Source organism: Petaurus breviceps, unplaced genomic scaffold, assembly GCF_028583685.1.
Source record: "Petaurus breviceps papuanus isolate PSGF00001 unplaced genomic scaffold, PetGlider_PUasm1.0 90895, whole genome shotgun sequence".
NCBI lineage: Eukaryota > Metazoa > Chordata > Mammalia > Diprotodontia > Petauridae > Petaurus > Petaurus breviceps.
Genome location: NW_027187372.1, coordinates 34510487 through 34533288, shown reverse-complemented (window position 1 = coordinate 34533288; position 22802 = coordinate 34510487). Strand labels below are relative to the sequence as shown.

The 22802-nt window shown below is 44.0% G+C and overlaps 1 protein-coding gene across 2 annotated transcripts in view; it reads left to right on the top strand.

Moving 5' to 3' along the window:
- Positions 1-22802, top strand: part of PLXNA2 (plexin A2) — a 319997-nt gene that overhangs the window by 230494 nt on the left and 66701 nt on the right. For both annotated transcript variants that reach the window (XM_069074756.1, XM_069074757.1), the window contains exons 10-12: positions 1972-2172; positions 6077-6173; positions 10098-10282. In XM_069074756.1, coding sequence (XP_068930857.1) covers positions 1972-2172; positions 6077-6173; positions 10098-10282 — 483 coding nt within the window. The remainder of the gene's footprint in view (positions 1-1971; positions 2173-6076; positions 6174-10097; positions 10283-22802) is intronic.

Here is a 22802-nt window from a genome sequence, read left to right as displayed (position 1 = left end):
ACACACACACACACACACACACACACACACACACACACACACACACAGAGCCCCTGGGAGTGGAGACAGAGAATTCATTTTTCCTTCTACCTCCCCACATGTAAATTTCTTATTTTTTTTTGGCCTGTTGTGCATATCAATGACCAAGAAACTCCCAGTAAGGAAACTCCCTCTACCATTGCAAATCAGCCTTTGTTGTGCAGCATAGAGAGCTGTCTAGAGCCTTGAGAGGCTTGCCTAGGGTCACAGAGTCAAGTATACATCCATGATAGGCCTTGAACTCAACTGTTACTGACTCACACGTCACATTAAAGCCACAGATTTCTCCTAGGACATCCTGAGATAAAGTGCGCCTCGGCAAGAAGGGGCCTAGTTCTCACTCTCCCAAAAGTTGTTCCTCTTCTACCCTACTGAGTAATTCTCTACTGACCCACATCTCAATATTCTGAGGACAGGAAGGGCACATCTGTCTCTTAATGACTGCTGTTAATCCTTGTTCAACAGGGATGGAGAAAGAAACATGCATTTATGAAGCTCTTATGGTGTGCCAAGAATTGTGCTAAGCCTTTTGTAATTATCTCATTTGATGTGTAGGCTCAGCAAACTAGAAAGATCCCTAAAGATCTTGTTACCTTTTATTTTATAACTGGGGGGACTAAACCCCAGATTCAGGATGATTTTTCCAAAGTCACACAGATGGAATTAAGTAGACAGAGTCAGAATTTGAACCCAGAACCTCTGCTTCCCCATCCATCACTCCTTCCATTCATTCACGACAGATGGAGCAGTGAAAAGAGAGAACTGGATCTGTAGGCTAAAGTCCTGAGTTCTAACCCTGCCTCTGGAGCTTGTTATTGCCATGACTCTGGGAAGGTCACTGGGAGTGCTTGGTATAAAATAAAAGAGTTAGTATAATAGATCAGCACCTCTTAAACTGTGAGTAGTGACCCCATAGGGGTCATGAAAAATAAGGTAACAACAAAGTTTTCTGAACATGCAACAACCAAAAATTAATTAAAAATCAGATGCGTAATGAATCCGAGGTGCTTCTGGCAGCGCTTGGCCGTGTTCCATGGAGCAGTTTCACTGCACCCTCAGTTCTGAACACAAAGCATGGCACTTTGCATTGCATGTACCATCAGGCCACACGACACCAGTGAACACTGCTAAAATACGAAAAGGGATCGCTAGTGGAGAAAGTTTAAGAAGCCCTAGACCAGATGATATCATCTCTAAATCTGTGGTCCTCAGATCCAGATGGTGACTTTTAACAGAGTTTCATCAGCAGAGACACAGCCTGGTGTAATAGCCAGAGAGCCGGCCTTGATGCCCAGAAGAAATGCTTGGCATCTAATCATGCCTCTGACATACGCTGGCTCTATGGCTCTGGCCAAGTCACTTATTTCTCAGTATACTGGGCCAGAGGTGTCAAATGACCCACAACCTGCTTAAGACCCACAACACTGTGGAGTTTGACCAGAACCAGATTAAAATGTAATTAGAAAATGTTTTAACAAAATAAATAAAAATACAATGCATAGATAGTATTATCGTGTGATTTTCTAAGTCGACATGGGAGTCCACAGGGATCCTTATGTATTGCTCAAAGGCTCCCATTTCTATTTGAGGTCCACACACACACACACACCCCCACACACACTAGCAAGGCTCGACCTCGCTAAATGACCTGCCCAAGGTTTCACATGTAGCCAGTGACAGTCAGGATTAGAACCCAGCTCCAGCGTTCTTCCCACTGTACCAGTCTGTCTTGAGAGACCTACTGGAAGGAAGCAAAGACAGCAAAGTATAGTAATCATCTAAAAAGGGGTCATCTAAACACATGAAGCCTCAATGCACCATTGGCTCCTTGGGCCTTATGCTCTTTTAAGAACGGAGCTGAGTCTGGGGTCCCCCAGCCATGTAGCATGATGCAAATGGAAGAGATGAACTTTATCTGTTTTCTCCCTCCAGGATTGCCCCCAGCTGGTGCCCACAGAGGAAATCCTAATCCCAGTGGGGGAGGTGAAGCCAATTGCTCTGAAGGCCCGAAATCTGCCTCAACCACAGTCTGGCCAGCGGGGCTACGAGTGTGTCCTCAATATCCAGGGAATCATCTACCGAGTCCCTGCCCTTCGATTCAACAGCTCCAGTGTCCAGTGCCAGAACAGCTCAGTAAGAAGGCCCCTAGTGACCTTCTGTCTTTTCCATTTGCTCATCCAATAATCCAAGGAACAGAGGAGAAGTCACATTGAGTAGTCATGGACCTAAGACACGGCATTGTTTAAACTATGTCAATAGGACAAATGTAACTTCAGTATTAAGACTGGGGCTTGAGGAGATAAGTTGGGTTGGCTTTCCTGAAGCATCATTCACTTCCTCCCATGTAACCTTGACATTAATACCATCTTCACCTCAAAGTCAAAAGAGCCAAAACCAGCATAGATCTCAGTTTCCATCCAACCTTGGGAAAGGAAAGAGGGAAGAAAGGGAGGGAAAAACCAGAGGAAGTGGGGGAGGGGGAGGAGGAAATAATGCATTTCCTGAGCAGCAAGGGTTAAACTAATCCTGAATGCCAGACAGAGAGCTGGGAGGTGTTTAATTATAATACTAGCCCAGAGAAGATCTTTTTATCTGCCAACTCCCTGTCTCTGACGGTGGGGGGTCAGCTCGGAGATGTGTGTGTTGTGGGGGTGAAGTGACAGAGGTGTTGAGGGAAGCTAATTCGCCTGGGAGAGATAAAGAGAATCTCAGGCCTCTTATCTGGGAGCTGTCAGATTCCCAGGTCACCGGTGCTTGATAGAATTTGTAATCGGTGGAAAGCCGCCAGGCACAAGGGAAGGAGGGATGGGAAAGGCGCTCAGAACAACAAAGGGAGAAGAGGGGGTAGGGGGTTGGGTGGGCAGGATCCCAAGAAGTGACACATTCAATAGATAGGTGCCAGGAGCCCAGGGCAGCCTCTAGGAGCAGAGATTCCTGGAGTTCGTCATCAGGAGCCCTGCAGAAGGATCGTGGAATCAAAGATTTAAGAGTCAGAAGGACCTTTAAAGGCTGTCATTTTGCAGGTGAAGAAACTGAGGGCTAAAGAGCTTAGGTGACTTGTCCATGGCCACACAGGTAGTAAGAGACAAAGGCAAGATTCAAATCCAGATCTTTTGACTCCAAAGCCAGCTCCCTTTCCATTGTACCTCTCTGGCATCCCAACCAGATATGGGCTTATATTTTTATATATTACATATATATTATTTTTATATCTAATCCAAATCATAAAGCTATTTTTTTCAAGTATAGGGAGAATGATAAGGTCCTTATTACACTGGCAATAGGAGATTTGTCTGTAGACCACATCTCAATACTTGGGGATTGGACAGATCTTGTGCTGTTTGTCCTGAATGGACTATTGGCCCGGGCCAGGGAGGAAAGAGTAGGCAACAAGGACCCAAGGGAGAGGAGGAGAGGCCAGCTGTAGGGTGTAGTCAATCCATTGATCAATTTATTAAGCACCTACTTATGTGGAAAGTTTTGTGCCAGGCACTGAGGATAAAAAAAAAAAATCCTTCTCTCAAGGATTACATCTTACTTGAGGGGTACAATATGCATGCAGATAATATGGGGAGGATCATTTGAGGAGAAAGAGAACTCTGGATAACTGGGCAACCAGGGAAGGCGACCAGATTACGAGATATACATATGTATATGCTTCCCCCCAGCTGCCTATGGCCTCCCTCTCAAACTACCTTGTATTGAACTACTTTTTAGATATGGGTATTTATTCATTTTATGTTAATGTATGTATTTATATATGTCCTTGTTATCTTCCCCACTAGAATGTAGCCCCTTCCCCCCCACCTCTCCTGAAAGTAGAGAGGCAGCTGGGTGGCCTGATGGGTAAAGCCAAACCTGAAAATTGGGTAATCCTGAATTTAAATCCTGCCTCAGACTAGCTGTGTGGTCCTAGGCAAGTCACTTGACCTCTAACAACTTCAGTTTCCTTATCTGTAAAATGGGGAGAATAATAGCACCTACCTTGCTAGATTCTTTCAAGGATCAAATGAGATAATGTGGGTAAAATGCTTTTAAAGGCTTAAAGTATTATAAACACTCTAGCTATTTTTATAATTATTATTAGGAATTGTTTCATTTTTTTTGTACTTGTATCCCCAGTGCCTAGAATAGTACTGGGCACATAGCAGATGCTTAATAATTACTTATAGGGGTGGCCTCAAATCCGGCCTCAGACACTTACCCGTGTTTCCCCGATAATAAGACACTGTCTTATTATTTTTTTTTTTGGAAAGAAAAACACCAGAGGGCTTATTTTCAAGGGAGGGTTTATGTTGTCCTGCCTCAGCTCTCCTCCGCGGCACTGCTCTCAATGGCGCCAGCAAGCAAATCACCGGGGAATAACAGGATGACGCGCTCACTGCTGCAGCTCTGATTGGATGCAGCTCGGGGCGCGGCGTGTGTTTCCCGGGGCGGGGGGACGGTGCATACAGAGGGTACCGTAATGTAGCGTGTAGCGCAGGGGATCACCTTCACTACAGTAGCAATCTCAATAGGGCTTATTTTCGGGGGAGGGCTTATTTTAGAGGAATCTTACACAGTAAGGGGAGGGCTTATTTTCGGGATAGGTCTTATTATCGGGGAAACACGGTAACACTTACTAGCCTTTTGATCTTGGACAAGTCACTTAACCCCAATTGTCCTTCCAAAAAAAGGCAAAAAAAAAAAATCATTACTTACAAATTGATTGAGTGATTGACGTAAGCCATGATCTAATTCTAATTCTATGCTAGGGGCCTCAGGGTGGCGCCATACTGCATAGAGCACCAGACCTGGAGTCAGGAAGACTTCTCTTCCCAAGTTCAATTCTAGCTGTGTGACCCTGGACAAGTCACTTAACCCTGTTTGCCTCAGTTTCCTCATCTGTAAAATGAGCTGGAGAAGGAAATGGCAAACCACTCCAGTATCCCAGCCAAGAAAATCCCAAATGGAGTCACAGAGAGTCAGACATGAATGAAAAATTACTGAACAACAAAAGTCCTCTATACTATAGGTTCCCACAAAATAGGTCCAGTTGTTGAGGCCGACCACTCTATCCCAGCCCCAAATATTACAACTTGTTAGTTTGCATCTTCCCCAGTCAGAGTTCACTTTGATGTGTATAAGAGAGGCTCCCCATATCCACTTGAGTTAACAAATGCATGTTTCAGGTACAGGACAACCTTTATCTTGCTCTAAAGATAATGGAGAAAATGTAAAGGATTCCCAAGAGCCCGTAGTCAGTAATCATCTATTGATCGACTGCTCCACATAAGGCCTATTTTACAGTCTACTTGGGGAGATAAATAGATACACTTGAAAAGATACCAAACAACACAGGATATCATAGGGTCATTGTCAACACGAGGACTCTGCTTAATGGGTGGCTCCAAGGTTCAAGGTAGAGAGAGAGAGCTTAGGATGGGTGGCCTGGGAAATGTAACTTTAGCTGAAATTTGAATGAGAAGGACTAAGAATGCAAAGGTGGGAGAGGGAGGCAGCTGAGTCACCCAGGAGGTAGAACAGAGGGGGACATTCCAAAACTGGAGAATAGTTTGAGCAAAGGAAAAGAGGCAGGGTTCATACAAGACATGTTCAAGGGACAGTGAGTATATCAGTCCAACTAGAATGGAGAGTTCATTTGATGAAATAAAATTGGGAAGATTAGGTGGGGTCAGCCTTGAATGCCAACCTAAGGAACATGGTACCGGGAAGCCACTGAAGGATTTGGGGGGATTGTTTAGGTGGATTGATTGGTTACAGGGGCATAGTAGAGATATGGTGAGAAATGGGACAGGGACGGGGCTCCCCTGGGAATCTCCCATTCTTATTTATGCAGACCCAAGAATGGGCAAATTTGTGGGTTTCTCCCCGAGCTCCATGCCTTCCATGTTGTAGTAGCCATTTCCCCAAGATGCCAGCACTATTGGCACAGGGCTTACCCTACTCCTCAGATGGACCACGACCTCTGGCTGACGTTGGGTTGGGAGCATGGGACAACATCTTGTAAGCCATGCCTGCTTCTCTTTCCCTGCAGTACCAATATGATGGGATGGACATCAGCAATCTGGCGGTGGACTTTGCTGTGGTATGGAATGGCAACTTCGTCATTGACAATCCAGAAAACCTAAAAGGTAAGTGACAACCTTCTGGTTTCATTTTGATGTCTTAACACCCTGGGGAAGGGCAAGGTAGGAGGGAGAAGATCCAGACAGCCAGTGTGCCATGAAGAATGCATCCCCTCTGTTTGGGGAACAGTTCAGTGGATCTACAAGCAAAATTTGGGACCTTCAAAGAGGTTCCATGTGGGGAACCATGTTTTGTTAGAAACAGAGCCTTTCCTGCATGGCCTGCCGGTTCCTTCTTGTTATCCTTTGACTCATGGGGCCTTTGAAATGTTCTGTGGAATCAGATCTATTAGAACAGCAGGCAGGAGAGCCCTGCCAGCTTCTCTGGAAATTGAGACATTGTTTTCCATCAAACTTGTTCTCTTGTCCACTTGGCCAGGGTCATTACACAAATAGGGCTTTCAAAGCTATTCTCCTGAGGTACATGGGAAGGAAAGTTTAGGAAGAGAGAATGGTATGGGGGTGGGAGAGAATTCCCTCTGGGGATTTGGGAACCAGGTTACCCCAACTTTTCTAGTATATAGCTCATTACCTATCAAATAGTACCAGCCTTATCCTTGAGCCCCAACCCAAACCATCAGCAGGAACTGAGTCCAAATGAGGGAAGCACCAAGGTTGCAATGGGACCTATGAGGGCAGAGAAAGGGAGCAAAGACCTTGGCCCACTCTATGCTATAAACATCCGATCTCTAAATAAAGGTTCCTAGACCTATAACGGGGCCCTGATGAATATACGTCTGCACTGGGGTCACAGATCCAAAAAGGGGTCATAGATTTAGAACTGAAGAGGACCTCAGAAGCCACTGAATGCAGCAGCCTTTTCCATTTACACATTTACAGGAAACAGAGGCACCATTGAAGCTTCCAGGTTGAATGATTTACACAATTAACAAATGTCTGAGGCAGAATTTGAACACAAGTCTTCATGACTCTTGGTCTAGTGCCCTACTTACTAACAAAAGCTGATGCTCACAGGAGTCTTGTCACTAGGCTGCTACCACCTCCCAGGATCCAATATCACCCTAATATGAGCCTCCATACCACTTAATCAGATGCCCTCACTCCAATATCCACATTCTTTTTCCAGACCCTGAAAGGTATCTTCACACCTGAAATAGACTCAGCTTAGGGAGGATTTTCTTTACAAATACAACCAGTATTATGAGAGAAGAGTCAAATGACAGTGCATTGATTGTGCACTGAATGGTGAGGATACAAAGTAAAAATCAAAGCAACGCCTGCCCTGAAGGAGTTTATATTCTCTCAGAAAAAACAAAATATACACATCGAAGTAGATACAAAATACAATGTACAAAGTAAGTCAAGGAAATTTCAGGCTAATGCAACATATTATATATAATATATATTATTATATAAAATTTATTATATGTAATACAATAATAGTAATTCAAGTGTTCCCAAATTTAAATATCTAAGTGCGTGAGCAGTGCACACACACTCACACACACACACACACACACACACACACACACACCTCCCTTGGGATTTAGATCTGCTCTCTTTAACCACATCACTTCCTCCATTAATTCAGATGAGGAAATGGAACCATTATCCCTGGTCTCCTCCCCTCCCACTACATGGTAATAGCCTTTCTTCTAGCTATCAACCTCTGCATTTTCTTGCCCCTTCCCAGTTTCTATCGCGTAGAGGTTTAACCACTTATGAATGAAATTCCCAACAGGTTGAGAATGGCCATCTACACCTGACTGATCCCTGGTGCTTCTACCCTCACAGATATTATCAGTGTGATTATTAATTACATCTGTACCTACCTCATCATCCCTTCTAAGGGAAGATGTGCCTATCAGGCAGATGATTGACAAGATCCCAATCAATAGCCCAAAAATTCAATGACTTTCCCTTCCCCTTCCTTTAAATCCTTCATAACCAGAATATCGGAACTGAGCTAGAAAGCTTTCCTACCAGGAAAATTTCCAGGCCAAATTTCCCCACTGCTGAGAGACAGGAGAGATTTCCCCTGCTACATGTTCTGGGCTTGACTCCCAGAGCTTGATTTTGCACCTGGAGCTTAAAGAAATACCACCCCATCCAAGCTGTCATGTCCCTGCAGCTCAGGCTGCAAGATAATAATAATTGACATTTATATAGCATTTTCAAGTTTGCAAAGCACTTACCATACACTATCTCATCTGAACCTTGAAACAATCCTGGGGTCTTATCATCAGATGAGGAAACTGAGGTCAGAGATATTGATCTTGATCCTGCAGCTATCATTGGAAGCAGTATCTATACCCAGGTAATCCCAATTTTCCTTTTCCTTTTGTTGCTTGTCTTCCCCCCATTAGAGCATAAGCTCCTTGAGGGTGGGATCTATATTTTTTCTTATTTGTGCCCCCTGCATTTAGCACAATGTCTGACACATTGATGCTTAATAAATAGATATTATATAAAATAGATACTTAATAAATATTGAATTGAATTGATTTTAGATCCAGCACCCTAACCATTATACACAGTCTTCCATTGAAGGAAGATTAGCACCTTTCTATCCCCATCACTAGAGGCTCCTGTTTTTTATATATACATATATATAATATATGTGTGTGCGTACATATATGTATGTATATGTATATACATATGTATGTGTACGTGTATATCTATGTACATATATCATATTTAATATATATTCGTATAGTGAAGAAATTTTTGGAATAAAGTCAGGGAGTAACACCAAATCTTTAAATGGTTCCCTTAGAACTGAGACTGAAGGATGGGCTACAGAAAGCAAAGAGGAGTCACAAATGAAGACCTTGGGAAGATTAGAAAACATGGTTCTTCCCTTAGGGGTATTGTTATCAAAGCCCAACAGAGAAACACATCTGAACCCACCTGGCCAGAGCTCCAGTCACTAGCTAGACATTAGGGGTAAGAACGCAGCTTGCCCACACACTAGCCCTACCTACCCCCACTTAAAACCTACTCAGAAAGTTAAGAGCTGAAATGAATGTGATTGCTTTGGCCTAGCCAGGTAATTTCTAGCTATTGTGGCTTGCATGTCAAGGGATTTATAAACTCCAAAATACATCCTACTAAAGTTTTAAATAGCTAGATTGTACTAAATAGGGTCATGCCTTCCAAGTCACTCAGAAACGTGAACAAAGCTGTTTCGGGTCTTATACTGTCAGCTCTTACTAGTCTTTCAGGGCCCATCACAGCTTATCACTCAGCCCCTTGCAACTCCAGCATAACTGTCAAGCAAGCTTCAGCTCCTTATCTGCATCCCAGAATATAGACAGCGTTGTTGATTTGAGACTTTGGCGTTCAGATTTTGACCCCAGCCCTGGCATCCTATGGGGTTTCTTGACATCAGTAAACCTCACTGGGTCTCACTTTTCCTATTCTGTAAAACAGGGAAAATCAGTCTTGTCCATCCTTATTTCTAATGAATATATATAAAAATTCAACAGACAGAAGCCCTAATACTTTGAGCTTGAAAAGGACATTACATACCAGCTGGTTCTGATTACAACTGTTAGTCCTGATAACTAGGCTTGGTAGCATTTAATAACAGATAATTATCTAACACTTCAGGTTTGCAAATGCACTTTGCATTTTTTTCTATTTGATCCCCACATCAATCTAATGAGGTCAGTGCAACAGTATTATGCCCATTGCACAGATAAAAATTGAGGCTCAGACAGACTAAGCAGTCTGCTCATGTTAATACAACTATAAAGCATCAGGGACAGACTTTTCAATTCAACAAGCATTTGAACTCAAGTCTTGACTGTCTCCAAATCCAGTAACTTGCTGTGTCTCATATCTATAAGTGGGAGCAGCTTCTATCAGAGAATCATGAATTTACAAGAAGAGAACAGAGACTAGGGAAAGAGAACTCTCACTTTCCATCCATCAGCACAAGGTATGACTGTCCACTTCTCCCCACAGTCCACCTCTACAAATGTGCAGCCCAGCGAGAGAGCTGCGGCCTCTGCCTCAAGGCTGACCGGAAGTTTGAGTGCGGCTGGTGCAGTGGGGAGCGCAGATGTACCCTCCATCAACATTGTTCCAACCCAACCTGGCTCGATTGGTCCAGTCACAACGTCAAGTGCACCAACCCTCAAATCACAGAGGTGAGTGTTCAGATTGGGGGATATTGCCCAGAGCAGAACCCTGCATAGTGGGAGAGACAGCAGTCTGTGCTTGCTTCATCAAAGTGTTGTATGTACTTACGTGTACAGGGATCTACATGCTTGTCTGTAGAGCTGGTTCAGATTATTCAAGCTTTTCCCCTGCTGTATACATATAGATTTTTCACTATATATATACAAGGGTAATTCTAGAGATTTTATACTGTGTTCATTGAAGGGTGGTTCTTTGTGTATATATGGATATGCATGCTTGTCTATGGACCTGTAAACATACAGGATTAATTCCAGGAGGTTTACCACTGGTTGTGGCTTCCCAAGAGGTATCTAATACTTTATGGGGATATTAAGTGTAGATTTTGCTACTCTGTAAGGAAACTGGAAAATTTCATTGGTTCCACCTTTTATAGCACATTCTTACACAGAAAGCAGCCTGGCATGGTGTAAAAAGCATGGGATTTAGAGTCAGAAGACCTGGGTTTGAATCACAGTACAACTCTCCAGCCCTCACTGGAGTTTGTTGTACACTGGGAAGAGGACTGTTCATGGATTCAGAGGAGCTGAATTCAAATCCTACCTCTATCACTTACTACCTGTGTGACCTTGGGCAAGTCACAGCACTTGGTTTCCTCCTTTATAAAATGCAGGTATTGGATTAGATGACCTTCAGGATCCCTTCCAGCTCCAGATCTATGATCTTAGGACTAGATCCAGGGTCTTTCCCCATTCTGCAGCCTATGATGCTATGGATGCAATTCAGATACACTTACTATGTGCAAGGCAGTGGCTAGGCATCTGGGATACAAGGAGAAGAGACATATCCCCTACTCTTAAAAAATGTAAAATCTGATAAGGGGGAATAGGATATGAAGTAGCATGGTACGTTGAATAGAGGACTGGGCCTAGAATCACAAAGACCCAGGTTCAAATCCTACCTCAGATACTTACCAGTCTCATGACTCTGGGTAAGTTATTTAACCTTGGCCTCAGTTTCCTTTTCTGAAAAACAGAGGGAATTTAGATGGTATCTTCTAGATCTAAATCTGTAATCCTGTAAGGCAACTGGTAACACTTTGGATCAAGCACTTGGCCTGGAGTCAGGAGAATCCAAGTTCAAATCTCCAGTCAGACACTTACTAGCTGTTTCTCTCTTGCCAAGTCACTTAACCTCTGTCTACCTTAGTTTCCTCAGCTGTAAAATGGGCATACGAATAGCACCTACTTGCAAGGTTTTTGTGAGGGCCAAAGGAGATAAAGTTTATAAGGTATTTAGTACAGTCCCTGGCACACAGTAGGCACTTAATAAATGCTTGTTTCTTTTCCTTCCCTCCTTTCCTTCCTTGAGATATGTACACAGAGGAGCATGATAGAGGCAGAGAAGAAAATTCTGTGGTGCTCTCAGCTGAGAAGGGCAAGAACTCTCTGAGCTGGGAGCAGGCAATCAAGGAAGGCTTCACAGAGAAGGTGGCCCTTGAACTGAGGCTTGAAGCAAGAGAATTGGTTTTCAGGCAGAGTGGAGGAGGGAGAGCATTCTAAACAAGGCATCCAGATGGCCAGAATGCAAAAAGGCCAGTATTTCTCTGTAAATTAAAGTCATTCCACAGAGAGGCAGAGAATCTGCTCCAAGTCAGGGCATTTATTTAACTTCATATATCGCCAGCATTACCATCAATGCATCAATTCCATTAAGGTTCCATTAGGGTTTCTTTCCTCAAGAAAGAGTTCTTCTCGTACAGTGGATGTTCTACACAAAGGACAACCTTCCTGCTTATTAATGGGTAGAGAAAACCCTTAATTGCACCAATTAAGAGTTTGGGGAGGTTGGGGAAGAGCTAGCTAATACAGAAGAATCTGTAATAAAATCAGAAGTACAGGTTGTATTGTGGGACTTGTGGCTGAGAGGGGCCTTAGAGAGGCCTTAGAGGGGCCTTCTAGAGCATCTAGTCAAACTCATTCATTTTACAGATGAGAAAACTGAGGCCCAGAGAGAAGAAGTGATTACTGGGGGGTGGGGTGGCAGCTAGGCAGAGCAGTGAATAGAACACCGACACTGCAGTCAGGAGGACCTGAGTTCAAATCTGGCCTCAGACACTTAACACTTACTAGCCACGTGACTTTGAGCAAGTCACTTAACCCCAATTGCCCTACCTTCCCCCTCCAAAAAAAAAAAAGAAGTGACTGCTTATGGTCACATAGGCAGTAAGCTAACTGTGTATCTATGTGTATTAGTGTATACAAAGTGTGTGTGGGAGGGTGCAGGGATACATATATAGGGACATCAGAGTGTTCAAAAGCAGCTTTGTGTACATGCAGTTGTGACGTGTGTGTGAATGCATCTAGAGAGTGGACATGTCGAGCTTTAGATCATCCACACGCTCCTATGTGTGTGTGTACGTGTGCATACAACCTTGGGAGACAATGACGGAGACAGCCCGTCCTCCCTGCCATGCTAATGGAGCCAGGTGGGTATAAGAAATTGGCTCCCCAGTAGGTGAGCTTCTCAGAGAGCAGGGTTAGCTTTTCGCAGCAGAAACAGGATTTTGGTGACTGCAATTAGCTTAGAATCACCAAGCTGAAACTGGAATAAGAAAGTAAACGCAGTGACCAGATTAGCCCCAGTGCTCATTCTCAGGGTTTTCTCTGTGTCCCAACTTGTTTGTGCATTTTAATGGGAAGAAACAGGTAATTAGTTACCCAGAAAAATGATGTTTCCTGAATAGCAAATTACAAAGGAAGATGAATAGATAATGCATAAGAAAATATAGCTGCACTCAGGCTTGAATGGCCCGGGAGAGGATAGGTGTACTTTACTGGGGGCTGCATTGTCTGCTCATCATCCTTAGCAACTCGCTATTCATGGACTGTCATTTGTAGCTGGAAACTAATTGCATATTTTCTAATGGTTGGGATGAATAAAAGACTGGGCAGGTAGCATTGTTGTCCACCATCAAGAGCAAAGGAAGGCACTGTTTCATCTCTGCTTCATAGAAATGAACTGTGGAACCCTCAGACAGTTCAATCCCCTCCTTCCAGCCTCAGTTTCCTTGTGTGTACAAAGGAAGCAGATCTTGTTTATTTTCCACCCATTTCAGGGAAATTTGTACCTGAAAATCCATTAGATTATAAGCTTCTTGATGACGTGGACTTTCTTTTGCCTCTTTTTAAAAAAATATCCCCAGCATTTAACATATTTGGTGTCTGACACATAGTAGGCATTTAATAAATATTGATTGATTCATTAATCATACTATCTGGGTTCCAGTTTCCTCCCCTTTAAAGTGGGAAGATGAGATGATCTTTAAGATGCTTTCCAGTCCAAATTGTTATGATTCTGCAGGCCTTAGACTATACTACATTTAAATTTAAATACTATTTCCTTCCCTAAAATTTTATATTATTCAATACATTATTAAATAGTATGTACATAGTACTGAGAGATGGGTATCGTTATTATTCCCCTTTGACAGTTGAAGAAACTGAGACAAACAGAGGTTAAGTGACTAGCCCAAGGTCACACAGACAGTAAGTTTCTGAGGTCTGATTTGAACAAAGTTCTTCCTGACTCTAAGCCCAGAACTCTATCCACTGTGCCACCCCAGCTACTGCTAATCATCATCATTAATGTAATTATACCTCCTGCCCTAACAGATGGATTGACTTGGACAGGAAAGAGGTAACCTCCTCCTCCTCCTCCTCCCCTCCCAATCTAGATTTTTTCCCTGACTGGTATCCATTTCAGTACATTCACAAAACAGCAAGATCCCTTGTTAAAGGAAATCTGGATCCCCCTAGGGAAGCTGTAGGCAAGTGCACCTGGATCCAAATTCATTTAAAAAGCAATCCACTGGCCCCAGCATTGCTAGCTGTGTGACTATGGGCCACTTAATCTTTTAACGTGTTAGAGATGGCCAGCATTGGAGAGGATGCTCTCAGGAGTTCCCTCTCTCTTGTGATTTTCACATGAATGAATTAGCTGCCCACCCACCAGGGATGTTTTCAAGAGACTTTCCAGTTAGAGGTTAGAGTCAGGGTGGAGAACCTGCAGCCCTGAGGCCACATGTGGCCCTCTAGATCCTCAAGTTCAGCCCTTTGACTGAATCCAAACTTCACAGAACAAATCTCCCTGATAAAAGGACTTGTTTGGTAAAACTGGGACTCAGTCAAAAGGACCTACAGGGCCTCGAGGCCACAGGATCTTCTCCCCTGGGTTGAAAGAAGTCACCTTTGAGGGCCCTCCCAGTTTAAATTCTGTGATTAATGTTCTCTGAGCCTCAGTTTTATCCGTCCATCTGCAAGATGGGAACAATAACAATCATGCTCCCTCCCTCACAGCGTCATTGTGAGGAAAACACTTTGGGAAATTTAAAGCACCCCAAAAACGTGTTTTTTATTCATGCGGTGGCCCCAAACCTGGTTCCAGAGGCCAGTACAGATGTGATCTGAATATCCTCTTTGACTGTTATCAGGCTGAAGAAAGACACTTTAGCCTGAGACGCTGTGCTGCCGGAGAATGATGTTTGTCTCCAGCTGGTGCCCACCCCAAAGCGGCTTTGCTCCCTGAGCCAAGTCTACAGCTCCGTGCCTTCCCTCTGATCTTGGTGATTTGACATGTGTGCTGACCTGAGAGCTTGGACAGCTCTGTAGTTTCTTTTTACATTAGCAGTCACTCCGGCTCGGCAGCCGGTTCTCTGGGCATTGCAGAGTATATTGGGCGGAAACTGACCACCGGCCCTCTCCCTCTCCCTCCCACCAGAGGCCCCCCTGCTGCTTTGCACCCAGGCCGGCCTTGACCGTTGGGGAGTTGTCCCAGTGCCCAGAGAGCAGCATCCTTGGAGATCCTTTCCTTTTTGGCCTGCTCCTAGAGGGCACCCACGTTATACTGAGGCTAATTAACCCCCTGAGGTAATTAGGCTATAATTGATTTTCCCAGATAATATATCAGCAGGGGGTTGGGGCCCTAAGCTGAGGTGTTTCCCATTAGTTTTATTCAACCAGAAGCAGTGGACTGAGAAAAGTGAGGCCCTTAAGAAAACCAAAGCCCATGAAGCAGAGAGCCCTGGGCCCTCTGGGAGGCCTCCCTCTGTGGGGCAGGATGTCTGCCAGAGCCCTTTTATTCCCCATGAGCTAAAATATCCTCTTTCATTTTATTCCTCCCAACCCTTGCCCTGCTTCTCCTGTCATCTGCCTGCAAAAGTCATTTTTAAGACTTTTTTTTTTTTAAGCATCCCTCTGGGCTCATAGTCAGCTGTCTCTGCCCAACTTGGTGAAACCTGCAAAGAATTTTTTTACAGTCTCTTAATCACTAGGATTTACGAGGACTATTGCTCCTCTTATTAATCTCCCCATAACCACCACCACCCACGTGTACACACACAATTCCCTATCATGGATGATCCATTTAAAATGGGCCCCTGGACAGGTCCAGGCTCCCTCTGGAACAATGAGGAGAGGTGGGCCAATCCTGGGGGAAGTCTTCAAGCAGAAGCTGGGAGACCATTGACTTGGGACCATTGGTCCAGGATTGGACTAGATGACCTCAGTGGTCTCCCCCAATTCTTTGATTCTAAAATTCTGTGGGGACTGACTATATCTGAACAGGACAATCCAATTTCACATCCAGAAAACGTCCTTTTCTGAATGGCCTAGGCTTGCTTCAATCCTGCCTTGAATGACTGAAATGACCTGGAGAGGACCCTTCTCCTTTAGAAAAAGAGGGATGGGCTTGAGGGACATGTGTTCTTCTTCCCTTAGGCCCCCTCCCCATTGTCACTATGGCAACCAAGCCTATCCCTTAGAGACTCAGCCTTCCTGGCAGCTTCAGGTAGAATGAGTCAAAGAACCTACTGATTTCCCAGTTTGCATAAACTTCAGGTTAGGACCCCCTCAAGACTCTCCGTCTGCTCTTTCCCAGTCAGCTCTGGTGTGATAATGATGCTGTCCCCCTCGGGAGCTATCTCAGGCTGTTCCCCCCTCAGCTGTCAGCATATTGTGTGTGTGTGTGTGTGTGTGTGAGTGCACATGTCTCACCTGTTCAATCCCCAAAATAGGAAAACTGTAGAAGATTGAAAGCCCAAGAAATTCCTGACTCACTGTGCTTGATTCTCCCACCCCCTTCCACTCCCCTGCATTTCAGGAAGGCTAGGTGACCTGGGACCTTCAGAGCAAGAAACATTTGAACCACCCCCATTAAGGCAGTGGAAATCTGGAGAACAGATTTCTCAGGATGGTGTAAAAAGCCTAGGGAAGGAGAGAGTGAAATACACCCTTGAGGGGATAATTCCCCATGGGAGAGAGCAGGCCACAGAGTTTAGGATTTTAGAGCTAGAAGGAACCTCAGTGACCTCCAAAGTGTTTTTCCAGCTCTCAGTCAATTATTTCAGTTCATAATAATATAGGCCAACTCCCTTTTTTGAGGAAGCTGCCAGGAAACTGAGGCACAGAGAGTAAAAGTGGAAGCCTAAGGTCGCACTACTGTATAATGCACACTGGTGGGATCACAGGCCTAGTGATGCGAGCAGTCTCAGAGGGTATCTGGTCCAATTCCCTTGCTTCACCAGTGAGGAAATGAAAGCCCCAAAAGTGGAAGTGAGTCTCCCAAGGTGATACAAATAGTGTGGGATTTGAACGTGGGTCTTCCAGATCCAAATCTAGTGCGCTTTCCATGACAATATGTTGCTAAAATGGAAAGTTCAGATTCTGCCAGAAACAGTTTATCCATTGGATAAATGGGCTTATTTATCCATTAGACTGTGTTCTTCTCAAGGCCAGGAATACTCTGCCTTTTTTGGTATCCTTAGTACTTAGCACAATGCCTGGCAGTGTTCACAGACACACATATACAGACACACACACACACACATACACACACATACACACACACACACACACACACACACACACACACACACACACACACACCCCTGAGCACACTGAGACGCGTGCAGGAAACCTAGAATCTAGTCTTCTGCTACTATGTGACTTTGAAGGAAATCGCTTAACATCTAAGGGCCTCACACTCCCTTTCTCTCCACCGAAAGGGATAGATCTCATTTAGAATAGTCTCTACACAGTGGTTCTTTTAAGCATGGGGGTCAGTAGGTATTGTTCCCATTTTACAGAGGAGAAAAATGAGGCTTACAAAGGCAAAGCTGCTTGTCCAAAGTTATTCAGCTAGAATTAAAACAGGGACTCCTCCTCAAGGCTTCTGACTCCCAGGCCAATATGCTTTCCACTGGACTGGACTGCCTTTCCTAGACTAAAAAAATAAAAGGTGAAAGTTAAAAGGGAACTTATATATCATCTAGCCCAAACCCCTAAATGATGTCCTTAGATGGTACGGTGGAATTGGAAACTTGAAGTGGGACAGTCTAGTTCTGGGTCCTGTCTTAATTTTTACTTCTTACTAGATTTGACCTTGAATGAGTATCTTTCCTGGGGACTCAGGTTTTTTTCCTATACAATGGGAATGATTTCCTATAAAATGGAACTTTGTCCCTCCCAGGGGTATTATGGAGATTGGATGAGATAACAGGTGTACAGCAGTTTGTGTGGACCCTTGTACATGTCAACTGATATTTATTACCCCTTCTAACTTTGCAATATGACAGGCACTCATATAGGGCCTGTACACATAAGCACATGGTGCCAGTCCACAGACGAGAGCTCCATTTCCTGCCTTGGCACTTCTCCATATGGTGTGATCACTGAGAGCTCAGTGGTACAAATATCTCTCAGCCGAGGCTCATGTCTTGCCTGAAGTCATTCACCAACTTTAACCTCACAAGGGATACCAGAACCTGCTTTCCTTATAGGCAATATAACTTTCAACAGATAGCTCAGGACTGAACCTTCCCATCTCTCTTCCCTACCTTGAAGCTGTCCATCAGTGTTGGTAGGATAACACAAAGAACAATTCTTATGATCTTGAGCACCTCACAATCTCCCTGGGCCTCAGTTTCCCCATCTGCAAAGTAAGAGAGTTGGACTAGATGGCCTCCAAGATCCCCTTCCTCCCTAATAAGCTCTGCACCTCAGTTTTCTCTTTGCAAAATGGGGCCAGTTGCACCTGTAGTCCCTACATCATATGGCTATTTTGAAGCTCAAATAAGATAATATATGGGAGGTATTTGGCAAAACTTTAAAGTCCTGTATAAATGCCAGTGATTACCATGGAGGGAAAATCACAGAGCAGATCCATTTTGCCCTTGACTGTTCTTTCCAAGTTCCTGCAAGCCTGACCAGGAAGTCACTGCCAATGCAGGAGCAGGGAGAGGCTTAGGAAGTTTGCATATTCCACTCCTTGGAGATTTGCTCCAAAGAGCTGCATCAGGTAGAATCCCATTATTCTTCTATCCTCCATCCAGACCAGGAAGGGTCCAATGTCCCAAGTCCAGAGCCTCCCAGAAGATTCCAGGGCACTCTCAGAGAATTAGAGAAAACTGACAAGTCTAGGCATGAAGGATCAGGATCCCCTCAACCCAGCCTTCTTCCTCTGCAGAGTTAGTGAAATTTTAGACCACAGATGGTCTTGAAGATCATCAGTTAAGCCAGAAAGAGGATGCCATCTAAGTCAGTGGAAGGAATAGTCACCCCCTCAAAATCATTTTCCTTCAAATACTCAAACATGTGTATATAGCATAATAAGAATTTCCCCCAAAGCCACAAAGACTTGGGGTTCCAAGCTGGATTCTGATGCATACTGGCTGTGTGACTTTGGGCAATAATTTAATTCCTCAGTGCTCTAGACAACCCTCTAAGAGAAGTTACAGAGCAAGACACAGATCTGCTGACAGAGTGAGTTCCCAAAACCAATTAAATCCAAGTTCAGACCAAAAGTAGAGTCATATAAATATAAATCTACGCACAAGATCTCAGAGTTAGAACTGGAAGGGTCCAGCCCTCTCATTATACACATGAAGAAGCTGATACCCAGAGAGGTGAAATCCCTTATCGAAAATCACAAAGGCGGGAAATGAGAACTGAGATTCAAACCCACATCTTCCAACTTCAAATCCAAGGCTCTCTCTGCTGTACTAACCTCTCTTCTCTCTTTCTTTTTCTTTTTTTATCTTTCTTTTTTCTTTCTCCCACATATCTATCTATATATCTATACATATTTATGTACCCATACAAAGCAATGATTATGCAATGTTTATATGCACATATAGAATGCGGTTTTCTATGTACAGATATAAAAATATTATCACATAAAATCATAATTTATATGACTAATCAGCTGCTCCTACTAAAAATGTCATAATAGTGCATTCCGAATCAAAATTTAATTTGTAAATATCTTATTAACTCTATTGGTTTCACTCTCCCATTCTGAGACTTAATTAACAAATTATAACCCATCTATAGCTTTGAAGGTAGGCCTTAGGGAGTTCCCTGTGACCCTTTGAGATTAAAATGACTTGCCTAGTGTCACACAGATACTAAGCATCAAAGACAAGTCTTCCTGGCCCTAGGACCAGCACCCCTAGGATTCATCCATACAACTATATATGACACTATACAATTCTTGCCATCCTTGCCATAAACACATAATAAAAAAAAATTGACTCATTTTCTTTACTCCCCATCTTCCTTCAGGATAGACCTAGACTTATAAAGGGGCTTATGGACTGGGTCATTTGTGAATATTTATCTGCAGTGTTGCACCAAACCTCTGCTTAGAGGCCATAAGCCAGCTGTCCCAGGCCATGGGGATGACTTGCTATAAAGTTCCTAGCAAATAAATAAATAAGTCATCCAGCTTTGTGGAGAAACAAGGCAGCTCTCTGATCTCCTGTTCATTTATTTGCAGGCCTCATTAATATAACATCAGTGCAACAAACAGCTAAAGGGGGATAGTGTCAGGATGAATAATGGAGTTACTCTGCTGAGATAACAATTAGGTTTTGAATGTACTATCAGCTAAGACAGAGCCAGTGAGGATTCATGCAGGGCTGAAGAGCCGGGGCTGTCGATGCCATAGACTCCTGCTGAGCTCATCAGCTGGGCTCTAGCCTGTTCTATAGAGCTGACACATGTGTGTGAACATAGGCACACACATGAACACACACACACACATACACCCAGAGGCACACTCTGAGAAAGGGCAGAAAAGCCAACTGCTATTTTGCTCCTGCTATCCCTGGGGCCCTATAGCTACTCCAGTCTCCACTCTTTTGGGACAGACTGGGACAAAGACTGCCTCAGTGGGGTCGCGGCTACTCTCTCCAAACAGTGGAAGAGAGCTGGGAGGGAGAGGTAATAGCCCAAATCCTCGAGGGCACCGTAGCAAACACCTGCAATTCTGTATACAGGGGTCAGCGGCAGCAGATACTCCCTATGGAGCTGCTGGATGGGAGGTATTTTAGAGAAGACAGGGCCTCTGCCCCAGAGGGCATAGATGAGTGAGTGACCCCAAGGGAAAGGGAAAGAATAATGGGAAAGCACATTATCCCAGAGCTCAGCAAGGCTTCGTGATGCCAGAGACATAGCTTGGTAATCTTTATGTCCTGCTCAGCAGGTAGGGCAATGATCTTACTGTGTGGCTGTCACATAAATGAATGAACGAATGAGCAAATGATAGCCATTGCTTGGGAGTCCAAAGCCTTGCATTCCAGCCCCTAGCTCCACAGGGCTCCCTAAGCCACCAAGGATGCACTTCTTGGTCACACACTTCATGCCCATGCACCTGGCTCCTCATGTTCTCACACCTGGCCTCCCCCTCTGCCCTCAAGTCCCAGATTGCCATGAATTAGCAAACACATACCCAGTGATTTTAGAACCTGAAAGAGTGAGGACAGGTATGGCGCAGTAGGAACAAGATCACTGAAATCAGAGGACCTGGGTTCAAATCCCTCCTCTGCCATTCACTGGCGGTGTGATTTTGAACAAGCTGTTTAACCACTCTGGAACTCCGTTTATTTATAAAATGAATAGTTGACCTCTAACATTGCTTCCCTCTCTAAATCTGTGTTCTGGAGATCCTATGGATTATATTGATGCAATATTCTAGAAAAACAAGGCAGCTTGGTTTATGTTGACAAAATGACTAAGGATATAATCACCAATCAGCAAATGGCCATTCAGATAGACAGAAATTCAGCCTGAGTCTTCTTTTTTTTTTTTTATCTTTTTGGAGGGGGGAGCGCAGGGCAATCAGGGTTAAATGACTTGCCCAAGGTCACACAGCTAGTACATGTTAAGTGTATGAGGCCAAATTTGAACTCAGGTCCTCCTGACTCCAGCTCTGTTGCTGTATTCACTGCACCACCTAGCCGCCCCTCAACCTGAGTCTTCTAACACAGGGCAGAGTGGGCCTGTCAAAGAGGGAAGTACTCAGATTCCTCAAGGGGGTTGCAAAAGGAAGGTGGGCTGTTTTTGTTTCTCAATTTCTTTTCCTTCCCCCATTGGAAAAAAGGGGAAAAAAATAACAAAATCTTGATAACAAAAATGCGTTGTCAAGCAAAGCAAATTCCCACATTAGTCATGTCCAAAAAAATATATGTCTTAATTTGCCCGCTGAATTCATCATTTCTGCGTCAGAAGATGCTTCATCATTGGTCCTCTGGAATCATAATTGGTTATTATATTGCTCAGAGTCCTCAACTGTTTCAACGTTGTTTGTCTTGCCAGTGTCTTTGTTATCGTGTAACTTGTCCTCCTGGTTCTGCTCACTGCACCGGAACAGTTCGCGTTTTTCTGAAACCATCCCTCAGAACGCAGGTTAAAAACCAAAGCAGCCCCCTACAGGTGACTTGTACAATCAGCAGAATATGTAATCTCAGACTGACTGCCCTCGTCAGTGACTGGGACAACAGATAGAAAGAGGTCTGGACCTGGAACCAAGACCTGGGTTTATAACTCAGCTGTACCGCCGCCCGGCTGTGTGACCTTGGCTAAGGCCCCTTACCTTCTTTGAACCTCCATTTTCTCATCTTTAAATCCAACTCTGACAGTCTTTGAATCGAAATACCCCTTTGCAAAAACTACTTTGCCTCTGGGTATTTGCATTATTACCACATATGAGGTTCAAACACTCTATAAATTTCCATTTTCTCATCTGTGAAATAAGAGGATTGGGCCAAATGACTCCTTTTTTTTCAAATGGGGTATTTTTTTTGTTTGTTTTTACATCGTCTTTATTTCCAAAAATAGAATTTCTCTTCTCTACCCCACCCCCAAAGCTATCCCTTGGAACAAAAAATTTTTTAAAAGAAAGAGTAGTTGAGCAAAGCTTGCAGCAGATCCGCTGGATCTGACAGTATTTTCAATGTTCCACACCCGTGGATTAGATGATTTCTCCAGTCTTTTCCAACTCTGAATCTTTGATCATGTGAACCTTTGGTTCTTTAAAGAAGTAGGCAAGCAGGGCTAGAAAAGCTGTTGAGGGAATCTCCCATCTCCTTCTCTCCCTACCCCCCCCCAACCCTATTCTGCCACCTCCAGCTCAATCCCCACAGCTTCTTATGGATAAAAGGCTTGTAAAACCTGAGCCATTCTCCCCATGGAT